Here is a 20,868-nt window from a genome sequence, read left to right as displayed (position 1 = left end):
GTTTCAGAACAGCTCCAACTGTTTGTAGCAGCATCAGTAACAGAAATGAGACTCACCTGTTGGGGAACTTGCACACTTGTAAGCTGCAAAGGAGATACTGTTCCAGGTTTTGTTTGTACACTGGCTTGAACCAATAATCTCTGCAAACGAGAGCCCAGGATCAAAAAAAAAAAAAAAGACAGTGCCCAGCAATAGCTGAAAAACTTTTAGCCTTAGTCACTTTGACTATTTTTCCTAGTCAGAGATTTGGAAGTTCATTATACAGTAAAGCCAATAAAATACTTGTATTTGTATTTTACAATTAAGAACAAAACACAAAATACCTAAGCAGAGAGCTGGAGTGCAGATGGAGGAACTCATAATGAATTGGATTATACAGTTTAGTACAGGTGGAATCTCTTTCAGTCCCATTTGAAATCCTATCCTGTAGCAGTGCATGTAGTATAGAGGGCCTTTTTCTCAGCCTCCACAACATCTGCACAGAACAGGCTAACCATATGAAATTTCCAACACCTTCTCTAAGAAGAACTGGATGGAGGAAAGCTGGAACTGATGGAGACTCACTGTGAGCAATCTTCAAAATTCTTTGCAGACAAAGTCAATGGGGTTACCTTGATTTAGATTCCAATTTGGGGGCAGATCATATGGAGGTAACCTTATCAGGTTTGTATAGATCCTTTTCAGCTTGTAAACCTTGATGATATGGAAGGAATGTGCAGAGAGCTAAGGGCCACCATGTGTCTGCTCAGTCCTTGCCCCTCCTGGTAGATTTACAGCCAGTCTGGGACTGGTTCCATGTTTAAGAGAGGTGATTAATGCTTCTGTAAGCATGGTATATGTCCCTACATTCTTAAATAAAACTGTTGTAAGACCTTTGCTGAAAAAAGGCCTTCCCTGATCCAGAAGATTTCATTAATTAGAGGCCAGTCTGTACTATTCCATTCTTAGGCAAGATGTTTGAGAAACCAGTAGCCTTGCAACTCCAGATACATATGGATGAAACTAATTTTCTGGAGACATTTTAACTGGAATTTTGTCCAGATATGGTACTGGACTGCTCTGGTCATCTTGGCTTAGGGTCTATGCCAGAAGTTAGATGGGCAAGTTCTCCTAGATTTCTCAGAGGCTTTCAGTACTACTGTTTGGTTGGGCTGAGCCTCAGACACACTGTTTTGCAGTAGTTCTGGTTCTGCTAGTCAAGGTGTCCAGAGGATGGTTCTGGGGACTACTACTCAATACTCATATCTTTGACCTCTGTATAGTATCTATCTTTTCCCCTATGCTATTCATCATCTACATGAAAGTGCTGGGGAGATTATTTGGAGCTTTATACCTCAGTGTGCTAATGACACCCAGCTCTACTTTTTCTTATTTTTCTAATTCCAAAGAATTAATTAGTTCCCTTGAATGTTAATTAATTTTGATATTCAGATGAGAGAGAACAATTAAAACTAAAGAAGATAGAAGTGCCTTTTTCATAGCTGCCCCTACCTCGTGGAACACACTCCCCCCAGCAATCTGGCAAGCCCCTGCTCTTTTAGCCTTCTAGAAGGCCATCAAGACCTGGGTCTTTATCAAAGCACTGGGGTAGAATGATGGGAGCCTATGGATGGTTGTTGGGGCATCCCAGGAGATTAATGAGTTGCTGGGGCTTTTTTAGTTTTGGGTTTTTAGTTTTTGCTTTCATGGCTTATTGGTTTTTATGATTTGTAGTTTTATTATTGTTGTGAAGCACCCAGAGTTGGGCTTCAAGATGGGCAGCAATACAAATCTTTTAAATGAATGAATGAATGAATGAATGAATGAATGAATGAATGAATGAATGAATGAATACATACATACATACATACATACATACATACATACATACATACATAGAACTGCTGTTGGTAGGGAAAAAGCTGGACTCTGGAACTGAAGTGAGGCTTGTTCTAGATGGAGTTGTACAGCTCCTGAAGGAGCATGTTCACAAATTATGGTTGGTAAGCCTCATATGACTCTACCTGAACTGGCTGGCCTTAGCAATATTAATCTATGCCTTGGTTACAACCTGTCCTAACAACTGCAGAGAATAAGTTTCAGAATCTGCAACTAGTACAAAATATAATAGGTAAATTACTGACAGTGAAGAGCATAGGTATCATATGATACTTATACTGAAAGACTTGCACTGGCTATTAGTTGCCTTCCAACACAATCCAATACATTGATATAGACCCTTAAAGCCATTAATGGTTTGAGAGGGTCTAACTATTTATACCTCTCCAACAACAAATCTGCCTGGCTACTTAGATTAGCAGGAGAGATCTTACTGATCTTTTGAAGATCTTCCTTTCGCTAGATGACTGATAATTCTCCTGCATGACTCCCAAGCCATGGAGCACACTCCCTAGGAAAATACATTTGGCTCACATTCTCTTAGTGTTCAAGAAATACCAATCTTCACCAATCTTTTAATTGTTTAATTCTGACATTAACAGTATTGTTACTGTAGCTCATATTTTGTATTTTTATCATTTTAAGCCATCTTGATTATTGAAAAAACAAAAAGCTAGGATACAAACAAAGAAACATATCCCATTCTTAGCTACTTTGGAAATTAACTTACCCAGTATTCCTTTTGTTTTTACTCATCATATTCCATGTTTCTTATACTGTTCTGAACAAAACCTAGAAACTTGAGTCAGATTGCTTTAGTACATCTAGTTACCTATATCACATTAGGAGCAGGACCCTTACTTGAGCCACATACCTGCTGAGTAGCCTGGACTTGTTGAACCACCTGAGTCGGCACTCCTGACTGTGTGGCTGTAGACCCTGGACTGGACTCCGAAACGGTGTCACTGGGCCTCATGGAGCCTTCTATTGAAAGGCAGAAATATAATATAATATAATATAATATAATATAATATAATATAATATAATATAACATAACATAACATAACATAACATAACATAACATAACATAACATAACATAACATAACATAACATAACATAACATAACATAAATATATTAGACAAACTTCCCAAGAAAATCCCAACTTTCCAACTACATCTCAAAAATTTCACAAGAAAAGCAAAATGAAAGGAAGGAGCAAAAAACTGAAGTCATTCCCTGAAAGAACAGAATAGAATAATAACTTTATTGTCATTCCACTCTACACTATATACCAAGTGCATAATAAAATGAAATTCCATTGCAGTTGGCTCACAATTACAAAAGAAGGAACAGCTAGCAATTTTAGTATTAATTCAATACTTAAGGGCACGTGAACAACAGGAATGCTATACTGTCCCTACAATCTAGCTCTCTGAAAAGCTAATATAACACCTTTTCCGACTCCAAGGAGCTGTAACATATGTTATTGCCTCATTATATTTTGTACTCTAACAAGGGATCTGGGGTCCCTTTTCCCAGCCTGCACTCTTGCTGACACTGCTCCCCTTCAGAAGCACCACTGCTCCAAGCAATTGTTTGAGTTGTTTGTAAAGGCAGGGTGACCCTTCTTTTGGAGGAGAACAAGAAGAGATTAGATTGACATCACTTGAGCAGACTTTAACAGGAATGGGCTTGGTGTTCAAAATGGCTTCCTCCAACTCTATAATTCTATAACTACATATTTATGGACTGCTGCCTATCCAGAGTTTTGGGACTAGACTATTAACAAACATCTGGGTTGTACTGACAATTAAACACACAGAGCAGCCAGCTTCTAAAATAAGAACAGACAATATTATTCAAATGTAGCAATTCAGTTTCCTCAGAAGAATATTGTAATTTCAGTATTCTAAGCATGTTTTCAGACTATGGTTGCCTTATGCTTCAAGTGCACAGTTCTTAACTTGTTGAGAAAAGTCTATAAGAGTTCTCTCCAGCATGCTTCTGTTGGAAGCTGTCACATTTTCCCAGCAGTCTATCAGTACTCTTTGTAACTCTAATACAGCAGCAATCTGTATATATTTACTCAGAAATGAAAGGATGACATCCCCAATATATTGTTCCTTTATCACACAGTCTTATGTTTAAGAGTCATGCAATACTTGTAGTGATATGGCAAATCCCTCTCCTCCCTTTATTTTAGGAACTTCTTCAAAGTTTTATTTTATATATTTATTATTGGATTTATTTACTGCCTCAATCTGAAGGACTCTAGGCAATGTACAGGATCCAATTATACAATAAAAACAATAATATGATTAATAATGATTAACAGAAATTATATAAAACTCCTTGGGCCACTGGTTCCACAAACAATGGATCTCCAAAGGCCCTCCTGAAAAGTCAGGATTTCACAAGCCTCTGGAAGGCCACAAGATTGGGGCCATTCACACTTCATGAAGGAGGCTATACCACAGGAGGGAAGATGCCCTCCAACTGCCCCTCAAGATAGGAGGGGACCTTCACCAGGCACTCTCTGGACAAATGGACTGGGTGGGCAGAATCTATCTGGCAAAGGTGGTTCTCTTTGACACCTCTCAGACTGAATAACACTCTTACTATGCCACTTGGTGCAATAGTGCTCAAGTAACCTTTTACAATAGTAACAACCGAAAGTTTGCTTACTCTCACCCCAGCAAGTTCTGCAATTTTTTAAACTCCTTTGTCTTCTGTGGTCAGATGTTTCCCTTCTATACCCAGCCCTGGAAGCATATTTTTTTCTGAAATGCAATCAGGAATATAGCTGTCTCTGGTATAGCAAGCCTACTCCTCTATATGTAACTGCAATTACGTCAGGGCATTGAGCTCCTGCTGTTCAATCCACCCTCAATGAAGCTATCGTCATAAAAGAAAATGTTTACTATTTTCTGAAAATGCTAGATTTCATTCCCCTCCTGATTTTGAGATATAATATGAGGCAGTGGGTACATTTCTTTTCTAAACGCAAGGATGGACCACGTGGTCCAAAGAACTACTGTGAAGCTTCCTATGCTGAGAGCAGAATCCTCTGCTCTGAACAACTTTCTATGCTGTAATTCTATTGGCCACAACGGACTTGCAAGAAAGCAAAGACAGCAGGTGATTTGGAAAAGATCTACTTTTGATATAGGCCAGGAGGTACTAAGCAGAAATCCCTTCAGAAGTACTTACGATCAAAAGGCATTGCATAAAGGCAATCATAATACATGATGAGGCTCCTGAAAGGTTTCAGCTCTAACTGCTGTATTCCTTGAAAATAAAACAGGCAAGGTTTTTATAAACTGGAACCTTGGCCAAGTAATCCCCATTAGTTCCTACTAAAGCTCCAGGAAGGTTGATTTCAAATAAACATTCGCATCAGAGTAGGTACATTCTCTGTTCTTCTCAGGATTGGGTGGCGGATGCCGGCTGTTCACCCGATTGTAATCGCAAAGGAGCAGTTCACGTTTCATGGGTGTCTCATTTGACATGCTCCACAGGAGGGGAGAAAGGGCAGAGGAAGTCACACTGGACCATCTGCATTGGGTTTCTGGATGTATTTATGTTCTTAGAAAATACAGTTTAATATGCAGGATTTCAAAACTGTTCCATTCTCTTGCAGTGTAAAGAATGATCAGCACAACATAATCAATATGATTGTGCAAATGGCTGACTTGAGAATTGGATAACCACACTGCAAACTTCTCAGTGGCATACCAGTTCCTTTCAATTCATTAAAAGAATCAACATCTTGTAACATACACTTCCCCCCTCTGTGCCATCTAGATATGCTGGGATTTGTAATGGCAACAACCAACCATTCAACATTTCTTGGAGACTCCAGTTGGGGAAGGTTTCCTAATATGCGTTCACAGAACTGGTTTCAATTTTGAAAGGTATGAAAATCCTATATATTCTGATATCTCTAATAGCAGACAACTTTATATTTAGTGCAGGAATTCTCACAATGTCATAATGAGCCTCTCTGATTTGAAAATCTAGATAAAAAATTGAGCTTTCCTAAAAATAACCAAAACAAGTTACCTGGAAATAACAGTTATTCTCTAAGATAGGAAAGCAAATAGATGGAAGCAGGGTCAGAAAAGAGGGGCCACAGAAGAGCCTGATAAAAATGTGTTAAAATAGAATTGCCTGAAGCAGACTTCAGGTTATAGGGACAGGACAGTACAAGGCTTTACACTCTACAAGGAGTGTCAATGGACAGACGTTACCATTTTTTACTAGGTCTACTTCCTAAAACCTTAATATTGCTTATTAGCATTATATGTGCAATAAGTAGATTCCGTGATTTAAGCTATCTGTGAGATGCCAAGGAAACGCAAGCCACCTTTATCTCCTGTCGAAGATGTAAACTTAGTTTCAGATCTTAGGTGGAAATAGTCTTTTCTGACCTGCAGACTACAACTAAGGAAGTGAGTTGTGTCTTTTGTCTGAAAATACTTGTGGAAAGGGAGTGTAAGTATATTCTTATTTAAAGCATAAGAGCATGTAGAAGCTACAGCTAGTTCAAAATGCAGTGGTGCAAGCAGTAATAGGCACTTCTTGTTCTGCCTGTGTCACCACTGCTATGCGAGCTGTATTGGCTGCCAGCTGGCTTCTGGGTGCAACTCAACAACAACAACAACAACAATAAATAATCCATTAGATCCTCTTGGCTCATGAAGGCTGCTTGGGAGGTGTCAGCATCCTTGATGGAAGGGGTGATTCTGCTTCCCTTGAAAGAGATGATGGTGTATGCCCTCCTCAAGAAGTCATTGCTGGACCCAACAGTTCTGGACAACTTTTGTCCATCTCCAACTTTTCCTTTTGGGGGCGGTTCTTGAGAATACAGTTGGGCTGCAATTTCAGAGGGCCGTGGAGGAAATGGACTCTTTTCAGTCAGATTTCAGGCCAAGACACAGACTGAGACAGCATTGATTATGCTTGCTGATGATCTCTAGTGGAGCTGGTACAGGGGTGGTCCATTTGCCCTGATTTTCCTCAATCTTCTCAGCGGATCTCAATACCATTGATTATGATATCCTTCTGTACTACCTATGGAGATTAGGAGTTGGGGCATCATGGTCCAGTGGTTCTCTTCCTTTCTCTGTGGATGGTTCCAGTTGATGTCAGCACAGAGGGAGAGACTGAGCCTAAAACCCCTAATTTGTGAGGTGCTACAGGGCTTGACACTCTCACCCCTTTTGTTGAACATCTACATAAGGCCACTGGGTGAGGTCCTATATCAGTTCAGGGTCACATTTTGATAATCTTGATCCCGGGCTGACCAAGTGATCCTGTCAAAGTTTTGTCCCTATGTGTGGAGGCTGTGAGGTTGGATGAAGAGAAACAGACTCAAGCTCAACCCAAGCAAGGCCAAGTTACAGTGGATAGTGGGTCCCCCAATCCTGGAAATTGTCCAACTTTAATCCTGGGTGGGGTAGGACTTTCCCATTTGGGACTGATGCATTACCTGGAGTTTTTCCTGGACTTGCAGCTCCTGCTCAAAGAGCATCTTATTGGATTCTGCATGTTCATTGCAGACTTTTCTCCTGGAAGGAGCCTTATAAATTTAACAAATACATAAATCAATAAATAAATTGATATTTATATATTTGTTTATTTGTTTCCTTTTATGCACTCTTCTGAGGAGAGGAGCAAAGAAGATATAGCCCTCTAATCTATGTCAACCTAGCACATCACTTCCAGACATCAATGCTTTTATAATATAACAGTCATTGAGATTCATACCTTGGCAAGTCAATATCATTTACTAGAAGGCAATTGTATAACAGGCAATCACGACAACATAATCTACTTGAACCTGAGCCAAATCTGAACTTGCAGAGATATGTTCAGTTCAAATCCACCGAAACAAAGGGAAACTGAGGAGTGGCTATTTAACTTTAGCGTGAGCCAGAAAAGAAAGTGACGGTGATCACGAAGGCCATTTTCTTGGCCTGTCTGAATGTATTTTGTTATTACAAGGGGCAAAGCGCAAAAAGGGGATAATTAAATGATGAGTTTTCTACTCACTGAGTTAAGAAAATTATCAATAACCATTTAATAAAGCATATGAAGCAACTCATTTGGACTATCTATAATGAATTTTAAGATTGTATTTATAACCATCTCTCATTTTTTTCAGTGTAGCTGAAAATCAGCTGCTGCTTCTACTTGCTGGATGAAATGGTCAGTGTAACTCAAATCCCTGTGTATCCCTATATCAACAAAAGATATCACCTTAACCCTTTATTATCTCTGATTTTCTCCAATGCACATGTGAAAGTAGAATTCAGCATGCACTGAAAAGGAACCCATAAGCTGAAGGAAGACTGATTTTTAAAAACTGAATACTGTAAATTCAAATAAAATATATATATCATAAAAATGCAGAAGAAAGAAATGCTCTACATTTGAAAAGAGAAAAACAAATAGCCACTATTGCAGGGTAAATGATCTATGGCCTATGGGTTACAGGGATTCTCGAACCCCCTTTCTTGTGCTCCTCTGGGACCCCACCCCAAATCATGCTACCAAACATAAGTGGCAAGTTGAAAGGATTTCCTGTTATTTAGTGGTTGCGGAAGATGTGTTAACTTTCATTCATGCATAATCTCAATCAAAAACAAGCAATTGCTGCAAGCAAACCTGGTCTACCCATTTTGTGATATTGTGATATTACCAGGACAGCTCCAAAACAACAAAATTAAAAGTACAACTTCCAGATGCCAAGAGATTTATGGTGTACAAAGCAACAGACACAGAATATAGGAAATTGCACTATTCTGTTACTATATTATTTCAAATAGCTTGCCCATTTAACCCAGTAATATCTGCTCTGAGAGGAACCAGCTGTCTAGGAAATCAGGTCTTTCCCTTCATTTCTTGACTTAGAAAGACAATCTGCAAGCCCACTCCCTCATTTGTACTCTGTTGACTTCCTCAAGACACAGTGAAGACTATTACAGCCTTGTACAGTTTCCATTTATTTCAATCAATTTGCACCTGAGAATTTCCAACAAATTTCATCTCATGTCAATCAGGAAAAGGAGGTGGATCTAATGTATTTTTAATCTCACTCACCAGAATATCTAGAGCCAACTCAGCCAAGCCAGCAAACAGTTAAGTACCTTGTACAAGGAAGTAATTCAAAACCAAAGTCTGAATACTCTTGAGATTTAAAGGATGGTATGGCATCTGACTGTCTTTGTCATTGGCCTCAAAGCTGTGTAACTGAACTGTCATGGGCAGGGGATGGTAAATTGTGGCCCGTGGGCCAAATTCAGCCTGTCTGTTTTTGTATGGCCCATAACTTAGATATGTGGATGGGTGGCAGATCGCCAAGCCCAAGCCTCCACTGAATTCCCCGAGGCAAGGAGTGGGGCTGAGGGCTGAGGTGTCCTGGGCATCCTAACAGCAGTCTCCTTGCTGGCAGGCTGGCGCTGTCCAATCATTGCTGTGCTCCTTAGCCTGAAGATCTGCCAGCTGTGCCCAGGGAGACGGAGGGGGGCAGGATCTGGCCCTTTATCAAAAAAAGTGTGTTGACCCCTGGTCATGGAGATACCTGTATTAATATGCTCTTTGCACAAAAGTCAAATAATGTTGCACTGAAAATTACCGGGCAAATTTTCCAACCTTCTCTAATCTCCCTGCAATCTACAGCAAAAACAAGGTGTGGAAAATTCACATAATATGTGGTAGTCATACAAGCAGCTCAGGTTTAAATTTCTATTTGTGACAAAATCCAGCTGAAATTAAATATGTAAAGTAAAAAAAAAGATATCCTTATGTCAAGCTTGTCTCATGATTTCATAAACATGTCTATTATTAATTATCATTTTATTATTTTTATTAAATGTACTATGGACATTCACTCCAACAGATTTAGGGCAGCTTTACAATATCAAAACATACAATTAAAACAGTTAAAAACATGAAACAAAACATGACAGCCTGGACTAAAAACAACTATAACAATAATTGCATATGCAATTTTTGGCAACAGTGCCAAAATGGTTTGCCATTGCTTTCTGGTGGGATTTTTTTTTTTTTAACTTTCTAGTCCTGCCTGCAGCCCTGGAATTCCCTGGTGATCTCCCATCCAAGTATTAACCAGACCCAAACCTGCCCTAGCATACTGGGAGCAGCTTTCAATCTGGGTCAGGCAAATGTTGCAATCTTCTTGGACTATTTTCAGCTATTATTAATGTAAACAAAGAAGTTAAGCAATCTATTCCATTTAATTTCCAACTGGCCTGGAATCTCACCCTTGCAGGTCCGTGCAGGGCTCTGATGCAGAGTTCATGTCATATCTTCTAAAACTCTGGACACAGACTGATATTCCTGAACAACTATTGAAAATATATAGGCAAATTAACTGTCTACCATAAAAATCCAATTAGTGAAAGAAAAGTCCTGTTGCATACAACAAAGGGGGAAGGGGTTCTATTCTCATCACCATACCTAAGTTCTAAATGCAAATCTTCATTGTTGATGCAAGACCCAGAATGAATTTGTCGAGACTATTCTGTATTTGCTAATTCGCCTACTCAAAATTTATTTGTAACTGGAAAATCAATACTTGCGGTATTTTTGCAGTCATTCACAGACATCCAGAGCAGTGAAAAATATGAGTCACCCAACGCGCATGTTCCCAGCTGAGTTTTCAGTATTCACTAATTCAGTGTTCGCAGTGACTTTATAGAATGTAACTACACAAATATTGAGAATTAACTGTATAATCCAAAAAAGATGGACACTAGTATATTCTTAGTAGCTGACAGAGAATTAGGGAATATATTTAAGAAAAATTAAATCCTGGGCCTGGCAATCCTCAATGAATGCAAAAACAGCTCTCTTGCTTCAATTGACTTTTGAGAGCCAAGTTTTAATCCAAATATAAATGTATTATCTGGCCTGTTTTCAACATGGAATAAACCACATATTTCAGTACATTTAAAACTGTTTACGTATAATCTTTCGCAACAGCACATAAATACAATTACACTGGAATAATTCTAAAATTATAGTGGTAAATTTAAAAAGGTTGCATTTGGGATTGATGAGAATAACCAAATTACTACTTGAAATTCACCTTACTCTTCTTCTAATAAAGATAGACCAAGAAGCAATGAAATCCAAATCATACAACTATAGATTTAAGGAAAGTATCTGGAGAAAATTTCAAATTATAAATATACTTAGTTGCCTAGATATGCTATGGGATCTCCAATGATTATAATTTTTGAAGGGAGTATTTCACAAATATATTTCAAAGCAGTTTAAGGGATTCTCTTTTTGAAGCAATGGGGAACATTTCTTAAAAGCTGCCCAGGAATTGGGCAGTCAGTATGCCCTAATTGGTTGGATCAGAAATATTTGACATTTGGACTGATTATTCTTTCACTTGACAGTCTTTAAAGAAGTGGCACTGATAATGCCATAATGGCTTTCACAAACTCCCTTCCTTGAAGCCTGTAAATAAAGTGCATTTCATCTCTCCAAATGCTTGCTCTCATTCTTTTCTGGCAATTTCCCCACTGTCCTTTACCCCTTAAACACTTACCAGAAACCGTCACTACAATGTACTGCTGTGGGGCTGGTGTTGGTGTTTGTTGTCCAGTGGGTGGAGCCTGTGTCTGAGAAGTTGGGATTTCTGAGACATACTGTTTTGGAGTTGACTGCTGCTGTTGCTGCTGGGCACCTTGCAATTCTGCCACATATTGTTGTTGAGTTGCTGCTGCCACCACCACTGGTGTTGTTGTATTTGCTGTTGCTGCTGGCTGTTGCTGAGACTGTTGCTGTTGTGACTGTTGTTGGGCTGCCTGTAATTCGGTAACATAAGCCTGTGTTGCCATGCCAACAGTGGGGAAAATGATAATAAATAAGGCTTTTTTGCTTCCTTTCGTTGAAGAAAAAAAGAAAAAAAATAGAACAAAAAAGAAAAGAAAAACAATTAATCAATTATAAAGCATTCTACAGACAGAAAGAACTCCCTACAGTTCTATTCACTGAACAATAACTTAATAACTCACCAAGTTTAACATCTAATTGCAGTCAATTACAAAAAAGAATAGCAGCAGGTACACTGATTACTGCATGTGGAAAATTAGCCTGGAAAATTAACAATGCAGAACACTTAAGTATAATCTGCATGACTGCTCAATCACATTTTCAGAATTCTTTCCTCTATGCAACACACAAATGTGCTCATAATCTTCAGAAATTCAACATTCTTTCAATGCTCAATACAGCTAGCTAAGACAAGGAATGGGGGACTGAGTATGAATTGTAGGACAGGAAGTACGCTACAAGCTTGCAAGGTCCAGAGTCAAGTTGTTCCCTATTTGTCACATTCTGCTCCCATCGCTTCTGGTATGTTTAATAAGTGATGTATCCTCACCAATGCTGTAAATTTCCATAGTATTTTGTACTTCTGTTTTTAAAGAAATTCAGTCAGCTCTTATGGACAATATAAAATCATATTCTATTTGATTGTATATGTACACAAACCAAATTAAAGATAAATCCTACAAGTGACTACTGTAATCAAAAACTAGTATTGGGGATGGTCAAATGCTTCAAAAAAACCCCCCCTTTTTATTATATAAAGCTAAAAGAATAATGGAAAGAAGTCTGCAGAGACTTCTCTGCAGCAATGTTCAGTATAGCCTTATGTTATACAGTGAGGCTGTGTAAAGCCCTTAAAAGCTGTTTCATACATGAGGGAGCATACACAAAGCTTTTTGAATTGTTTAAGCAGCTGTGTCATTTCCAAGGCTCACATAACTAAATCAGAAGCTGCTCTTGCATTTCTTTGCATCTGTGTGGAAGCACTGATCAGCCTTCAAATGGTGAAAAAAAAGGTGTTAGGATTGTAACTGGAAAGAAGCAGGGTGGAGTAATAATGATTTTGCTCAGCACTTGGAAGAAAACGTCATCATGTCTGGAAAAATCAATATACTTCAGCTGTAGCACAAAAAAATGGCCTCAACAGCACTAAACTGAGGCTTTGGAGATGAGTTTTGATACTTAATGACAGTGAAACTAGAACAAATGCCTGAATTAGTATACGAAGTTTTAGCTCTTGCCCATCTCAGCTTATAAGAGCTAAAAGAGGGAGCAGATCCTTGGACTGATGCTGGCCACCTTAATAAACACAGGAATGTGGCTTGAAGATTTTCCTGGACCTAGAGATATATGACAAATACCATCCAGTTGACAATACCTCCTTTGGTAAAGATCCTCAAAAGCATAAGAGCTAGCCATCTATCTACACCAGGGGTCCCCAAACTCTTCAGTTCATCAACCCCTTCATGAAGTTTCAGATTGTTTAGTGACGCCCAAACATTTATTATATGAAAATAATTTAATAAATAGTACTTTAATAGTACTACAAATAACAACAACAACCCCTTGGATAGTCCCATTGACCCTTGGGGATCAATACTGACCACTTTGGGGGACCCTGATCTAGACTGATTCTATACTGGTTTCCAACCAGGATTTTGACTGATGACTAACTTCAGAGAAGAAAAAGAAGAGTGTTATCCCCATTGATGCTGTAGGATTATATTTTCTTCCTGTGATGTTAAACACATATATACAACCACTGCAGTTATCAAGCTTTTGAGGGTGAACTAGATTAATATGCCAAACTCTGTTTTTTCTTGCCATCTAAGTCAAGCCTAGCTCTGAAGTTACAGAATCACTGCCTGGAATATAATTGGCCAGATGGGGATCAAGAAGCTAAAGCTAAATCCAAATATGATAGCATCTTTAGGTATTGGTGGTTCCCAGGTATGGAATCAAATACCTTAAGTTGGATTGCCAGTGAACCAGAATGCTTTGGGCAGCTTTGGTTAGCTCAATATCATTTTCTTTGGGCAGGGATAGTCTGGCTGCAGGAACTCATACTCTGGTAACTTCCCATGAGCAATGTGCTCAGTAAGTAAAAGCTGCTCCTTCTGCAGAAGACAGCAACTAGGTTACTCTTAGGAACAACATACAGAATTCATATAATACCAGTTGTAAAAGGGTGTTACTAGGTTCATGCCAAATCACTTCTGCTCTAAGTTCAAGATTTTAATAATGAAATTTAAAGCTCCAATCAGCTTGGGACCTCAATATTTCAGGGTATGTACTTGCTTAGATATTAATATCTGCCAATATTCTACTCTTCTTTCCAACATTGTGAGTTGTACTGTACATCATACAAAACAGTACCCTAATTATGGAATGCCATCCACTCAGAGGTGCAAAGATACTGAACCTGACTTTGTTTTGCCACCACATTAAATCCTGGATATTTATGCAATACTATGAGTCCTACTGACAGCAGCTAAGTGTGTTTACATTTGTTTGTTATGGATTTTTAAAAAATATATGTTATATAGTTGCTCCGTTGACTGCACTTTCAAAGCATTTGTTAATGCAATTAACTTTGGCCAACATAAACATCACAGCAGAACAATATAGGGGCCATTTATTTATTGGATTTTTATTCCGTTTGTCTTTCAGGAGTTCCAGGAGCATACATAGCACCCCCCTCCTTCAATTTTTTTTCACAACAACCCTGTGAAGTAAGTTAGGCTGAAAGACAGTGACTGGACAATCATACTCCAGTGAGTATCCATGCTTGAGAGTAGGTTATACTATGCAGCATGACACTAAAAAATTGCACCCCCATTTCCATTTTGAAGTGAAAAAGACCCAAGTGACATCTCACTCACTGCATGTGTAACCCAAGCTGAATTTGTTTAATAACTTTCCTTAGTTATGGCAGAGAGGCTCCTTTGTCTTCTAAATAACGCTTTGCAGCATGCAAACTTGAAAGTACAGAGGGTTGTTTTGTTGGTGAAACAAGAGATTACATTGTTACTGCTTTAAGAAGGAGACTGGTTCTAGCATACAAGCAGTCATTTGCCTGAACCCCTATGATAATTATTGTTCCCAGGAACCAGATGGGGATGCTTTCATAAAGCAGATGAAACAAGGTTCCTTTATTCCCCTTCCTCAGGCTGTTGATAGGTCACACTAACATAAACTGGCTAGCAGTAAAAAAGAAAAAAAAAGTATTCGTAATTCTTCTGCACTTGTTTGCCTGAATGGATTAGCATCCATCAGCACTGGTATTTATGTCTTCTAATTTCATATCTGACTTGAAGAATCTTCTACAATCTATCTGGAATTATTTAAGTAGTCTTGGATAAGACTGCTTTTCTCAGACAGCCAGACAGTATGATTACTGTATAACCGTAACATTCTTTTGAGTAACAGATCTTAACTATTTGTCAGGAAAATCAGAAGCTGCCTTAGTAAGTCAGACCGGTGGCTGTATATAGCCCTGCACTACCTATTTTTGACAGCATCATTCCAAGGTCTCAGAAGGGAAAACTATTTCCTGACACTTTATGTCAGGAACAACAAAAAGCCCTCTCTTCTAACAAAATAAGCATTACAAATGATTCCAAGTCAAACTGGCCAAATACTTAAAATACAATACTGAAGCCTAAAAGCTGTAGGGCTGGTGCAGCATTGATGCCTACAAACCCTGATCATTGCTGTCAGGAATGTGATCACCTTATTTTTTTTTAAAATTCTGACTTTACATAATATTTTTTTTTAGATTTCATTTCCTTTTGGAAATGCACTACTAGCCATACATCCCTTTTAAGCTAAACCAGTTAAGAAATAGCTTTCTTGCATGCAGGCATCATGTCATGCACAACACAGCAGTATCCCGCTTCGACTGCATTCCGAAGATTCCAATAGCCTTGCTCACTCTTTTTTGTACAAGCCAAACTTGGAAATAACTTGGCTGTTTTTAGAACCCAAAGGCTTCAGACCTGATCCCAAGAGGGATCACATATTCAAGTCCTTTACGGATACAGAAGGACAGTACCTTTGAAAAACAGTTCTAACTAGTTGCTAGCTCCGGGGGCTGTACTGACACAATTGGCTGGGTTGACACATTGCACTGCACATTAACCATGGTCTACAAATGATAGTAGCTAATTCACACAATATGCCAAATCAAAATCAAGCATAAGCATAGTCTGATCTAGCTCAATGTGTGTTTCCATTCTATCGTTACTTTTCACTGTTACATTTGCATATCTTTCTATGGCAAGCAAACACACTCCTCCATTGAATTTCACAATCAAACGGGGAGATAAAAAGATATCCTACATGCAACCAGTGGAATCATTATTTAACAAGGTAGAGTAAGCAACCCACCATCCACTGTAGAATGTGGATGTAGAAAGTATTTAATGTAAGGGCACATGCTTAATTTCTCTTTCAATATGCAGGCATTCTCTAAGATGGAATACAGACACCCTATCCATTTCTTTAGGTCATCAGCTTATGGAGGTCCCCATATAATTTACAATATAATTTATGGAACAAACATCTATTTTCCTGCAATTATGATGGAAAATGTCATTAATAACTTGAAACATTCAATTAAACTGAATCTTTCACAACATTTATTTATTTATATATTTATTTATATATCAAATTTGTCACTGCTCATCTTGTTGAAAAGCGACTCTGGGCGGTTTACACAGGAGATAAAAATCAACTATAATACAATATAAAAACAATCTTAAAAATAATAAATAAATTCCAAGAATGACGGGATTGGCAAATAACTCAGGGAATGACATCAGGGTACCAGCAACCCCCAGGTTGACTAAAACTTATCACCCCATGCAAGCTGGCAGAGCCAGGTCTTAAGTCCCTTCCGGAAAACTGGGAGGGTAGGGGCCTGCCGCACCTCTGGGGGGAGAATATTCCAAAGGGCGGGGGCAATGGCAGAGAAGGCTCTCCTCCTGGGCCCCACCAGCTGACATTTGTTAAGCTTGCTAAATCTAAAATTCACCAGTGTTTGAGAGTGCTCAGAAAGATACTTGTCTACAGCAGAAAATGACATTACTGTATTCTATATGGAGAACATTTTAGGAAACACTTCAGCAAAATCTGCTAGGAAGTAATCCAGCACAGACAGAGCACTACCAATGGCACATATGCTGAATGGAAGGATAGTTTCCCTTTATGCATAAACATTTATCTACATCCCAGAATATAATCTCTCAAATTAGCCACAACTGAGCTAACAACAACTCTTAAAAGTGGAGGAGAGTTCAGAATCTGCTTCCTACACTTGCCTAACATAGTTTTTAGCTGCAGGGAGAAGTTAAAATGGAAAAGAAGAAGATTCATACAAAGACTTCTCATGCCTACCTTGTATGCTTATCTTCTTCAGAAATTTTAAAAATTATGTGGGAACTTATGCAAATGTTACAGAGAGTCCACAAAGATTCAAAAGGGAAAGCCAGCCCTTGTCTGTTTATATTTGTGAAAGAATGACATTTCCTAGGCATTGTAAATTCTTATCCTGATAGCTACAATCATGCCTAAACTGCCCCAATTGTGTTCACAGGATACACTCTCCTGAATCTGAAAATGTCTCTAAAATTTAACATCCAAATACAAATGTTCTGTAATATAACTCTGAAATAATATTTAAACCTCACCAGTAACTTAGGAGCAGCATATCATGCCACCCAGTGAAAATATAACCAGATTGCTGCCATATACCCCTCCAGAAATTTACCTCTGCCTCATCTGCAAAGAAGTAGTAGTAATATGGGTGTAGATGGGAGCCACACAATGAATAAGAAAAGGAATGCAGCATGAGCAAAAGCCAGAGCTGAAGTATTGCAGTGACAGTCTTGTCATTTTTCTTAGAAACACTTTCCGCTATATAAAGTAATTGTATATTAGCAGTGCCTGGATAAAATCACCTCTAGGACTGCCATGCAACAAGACTTATTGCCATTTCTTTCCCCAGCCCCACCTACATGCAAAGAACTAGATAGTTTTGACTACTGGATGTTTTCAGCTGAACTCAAAACTAAATATTGAAAATATTTTAATAACACCTTTTTCTTGGATGGAATGATTATATGTAGCCAAACTGCATGTTCCAGTAAAAATGTTATATTGTTATATTATATGGCATGTAGTTCTAGCTGACTTGTAAATAATTGAACCTGTAATAATAAAGGCCAACATTACTAGCATAATCTAGACTCTCAAAAAGAATCAGAAATTACATTTATTGCTCAAGAAAAACAAACCAAAAAAAATACACACGCAAGCACAGCAGTTACATGGTTAGTATTTATTTTCTATTCTGCCTTTCCAAAATATACAAAGCAACTAAACACCTACATCTTTCAATAGCTTTTGGATCTTAAACATATGTAACATTGAATAGTTTATTTCACAATTATTCTTACTCTGTTAAATAAGAATAGCCATGCAATAAATAGTGAAACATATGAAGTTGATTGAAACTTATGAAGTTGATAGTAATAATTTCCAAATGGCCTTCTGGTACTGTATTAGAATGCTAAGTCTACCTTGCCCTACAGCAGCAAGATCAATTTTAAAATATTTGAATTTAGTTGCCACTTTGCAACCTGGGCACCATTCTTTAATGTTTCAATAAGCACTAAAGTCCTGCCAGCCATCCCTTCACTTTCTGTTTGGTATCATAACTTTTGGTTGAAAGGAACGATGCACTATAATGGTAATAAATGGCAGAAACCATACTTATCTTAACTACTTCTAAAGCAAACTAAGAGAGTCAGTTTGGTATAGTGGTTAAGGTGCCAGGCTAGAAATCGGGAGACTGTGAGTTCTAGTCCTGCCTTAGGCACAAAGCCAGCTAGGTGACCTTGGTCCAGTCACTCTCAGCCCTAGGAAGGAGGCCAGGGAAACCACTTCTGAAATCTTGCCAAGAAAACTGCAGGGATTTGTCCAAGTAGTTACCAGAAGTCAAAGGCATCCCCCCAAAAAATGCAAACTAAAGTTTAGATCCAATTCAACCTTAAATTTGTAAAATCATTATATGTAGGATACCATCATGACCTCATAACAGTATCTGACATTCAGTATATCTAGAATGGTCAGTAACATTTCACCTCAGTTTAGTTTCACTTTCCAACATCTTTTTAACAAGGATCTTTTGTTGCATTTTGTGAAAAGCACCTTAAAACGTGAAGCAGTTCAACAACTTTTGAATATAGGAACTTAGTACCTAAATTAATTTCTTAGATCTCTCTGAGTGAAGAAAGTGAACATTAAGTTGAATATTAAGAAAATAAGGAAAGAATCCGTATTTCTGCACTGAGAGGAATAAAAATACATAAATGACAAATCTTAACTTGCCTATCCATAATCATTCTTATTTACCTTATTCTTATCATTACTCTCATCCAATTGTGGGGTGCTCTTGTACTTAGCCACAAGCACAGGAGACAAATAATTTTACCTAAAGCACTCTGAAACAGACACCCCTGTGAAACAGCATGGTTTTTGAATATCCCAGACATGAATGTGCAGAAACATTTAACAGCAACGTGTTTGCCTTATTTGAGGTTTCTGACACAGTGTCAATTCCACAAGCCAGAGGTCAGCAACCTAGCACATACAGTACTGATTCACACTGATTTCTATCTACTCAGACTACCTTTTATTCTTAAAAAAAAAATCCAATCCTGAGTTACCCGAGAATAAAATTGAGGACTTCTGCATAAAACCTGCCTCATCAGTGAGCAACAGGTTTGTTTAGAACATGGCCTAAAAACTCTTGATTTCAAAATCTTCCGGCACTTTTTAGCAGTATCTGCTCTAAATATGGTGACATGTCTTATGTTGTGAAAAACCAGTGGTATACCTATATACAGTACTGCCTATTCCAGGTGCGGGCAACCTTTCACCAGAGCAGACTTGGAGCTTTATTGAGAGCCACAGTGGGTAGGGGCCACAAAAAAATTAAAAAAAACCCCACTCTCTGGACATAACTCCCAAATTCTTCAAAATATTTATAGAAATAGCCAAGTAAGCAGCTCTTACATGGCAGCATCTGGCCACAGATTATCCTCTTGCCTAAAAGTGACTTTCTATGACCTCTGACCTCTATGACTTTCCAGCTCTACTACCTAATCTTTTTTTTTTTTTTTAAGAGACTGAACCCTCTAAAGGCAGTCAGATGCTCTATAATTAACCTATGACCTTTCCCCACAGGAGTTATTCCATCAAATAGCTTCCTTGTCTAAGACCAGGATTTATATAAAAACCCTTTAGTCATTTTAAAACTGTGGTGCTATTTTTTATTAATTCTCTTAAGAGCCACTCCTTCGGATTATTAGCGCTACTACGCAACTTCACCAAGAAAAGCTCATGTTCGTGACGTCACCGCGACTTTATGACGCTGTTTGAAGTCAACCATTCTCTCCTCTTTCCCTCTCCTGAGCAATCGTCCGCACCCGCCTCTCTCTAAGTGTCATTGGCCGCCCTAAGCGTTTCCACCAGCTCCTATTGGCCCTCTCGCCCACCAATCACTGGGGAGCGTCAACGCTCCTCCTTTCAGGGCCTGGGCCCTTTCCCGTCAAGCCCTGTTTGGTGTGGTCGCAGTAGGGCCCAACAGCGAAAAAAAAAAAACCTCGCTTGTCCGCCTCACTTTTCCCGACTATTTCGGGAAAGGCAAGGAGGAACAACAGGCTTCGCCATTTTTTTGCGGAAGAAGGAAGGGGAACCGGACTCGAACCCACCTGGACCGTCCCGGCCCCGCGAGGCCTCGTCCCGGCCCCGCGAGGCCTCGTCCCCTGAGGGGGGGGGCGGGGACGGAGTCGCGACTATCGTGCTCTCTCTCGATTTTGGCGGGAATCGCGCTGAGGCAGGGAGGGTGGGCGGTTGTTGTTGTTGTTGCCGGGCTTCCTGGTCGCCACGACTACGGTGGCTATGGCGCCCTCCGTGTTCCCTCACCGGGGCAACTGTTGCTACCCACTTCGGTGCGGGGAGGGGGGAATGGGTGGTGCCTGAAGTCGATTGGACGGTGGCTAAGATTTATTGGGGTGTTCGGCTGTCAATCACTTCCCAGTATTTCCTTCTT

The 20,868-nt window shown here is 39.0% G+C and overlaps 1 protein-coding gene across 4 annotated transcripts in view; it reads right to left on the bottom strand.

The window, feature by feature from the left end:
* Window positions 1-20,774, bottom strand: part of RFX1 (regulatory factor X1) — a 64,792-nt gene extending 44,018 nt beyond the window's left edge. For 3 of the 4 annotated variants that reach the window (XM_088137686.1, XM_088137684.1, XM_088137687.1), the window contains exons 1-4: window positions 20,528-20,651; window positions 11,467-11,802; window positions 2,753-2,862; window positions 57-140 (exon numbers count right to left, since the gene is read on the bottom strand). In XM_088137686.1, coding sequence (XP_087993812.1) covers window positions 57-140; window positions 2,753-2,862; window positions 11,467-11,758 — 486 coding nt within the window. In that variant the 5' untranslated portion in view covers window positions 11,759-11,802; window positions 20,528-20,651. Of the gene's footprint in view, window positions 1-56; window positions 141-2,752; window positions 2,863-11,466; window positions 11,803-20,527 lie in introns of all 4 variants that reach the window. The other variant, XM_088137685.1, reaches the window with a different exon arrangement.
* Window positions 20,775-20,868: the final 94 nt, after the last annotated feature.

This window comes from Python bivittatus, unplaced genomic scaffold (assembly GCF_059951505.1).
Source record: "Python bivittatus isolate LINGU-HERP-01145 unplaced genomic scaffold, Pbiv_v1 ctg000220_np1212, whole genome shotgun sequence".
NCBI classification, from domain to species: Eukaryota; Metazoa; Chordata; class Lepidosauria; order Squamata; family Pythonidae; genus Python; species Python bivittatus.
Note: the sequence above shows the minus strand (reverse complement) of the source record. Positions and strands in the feature narration are given on the sequence as shown.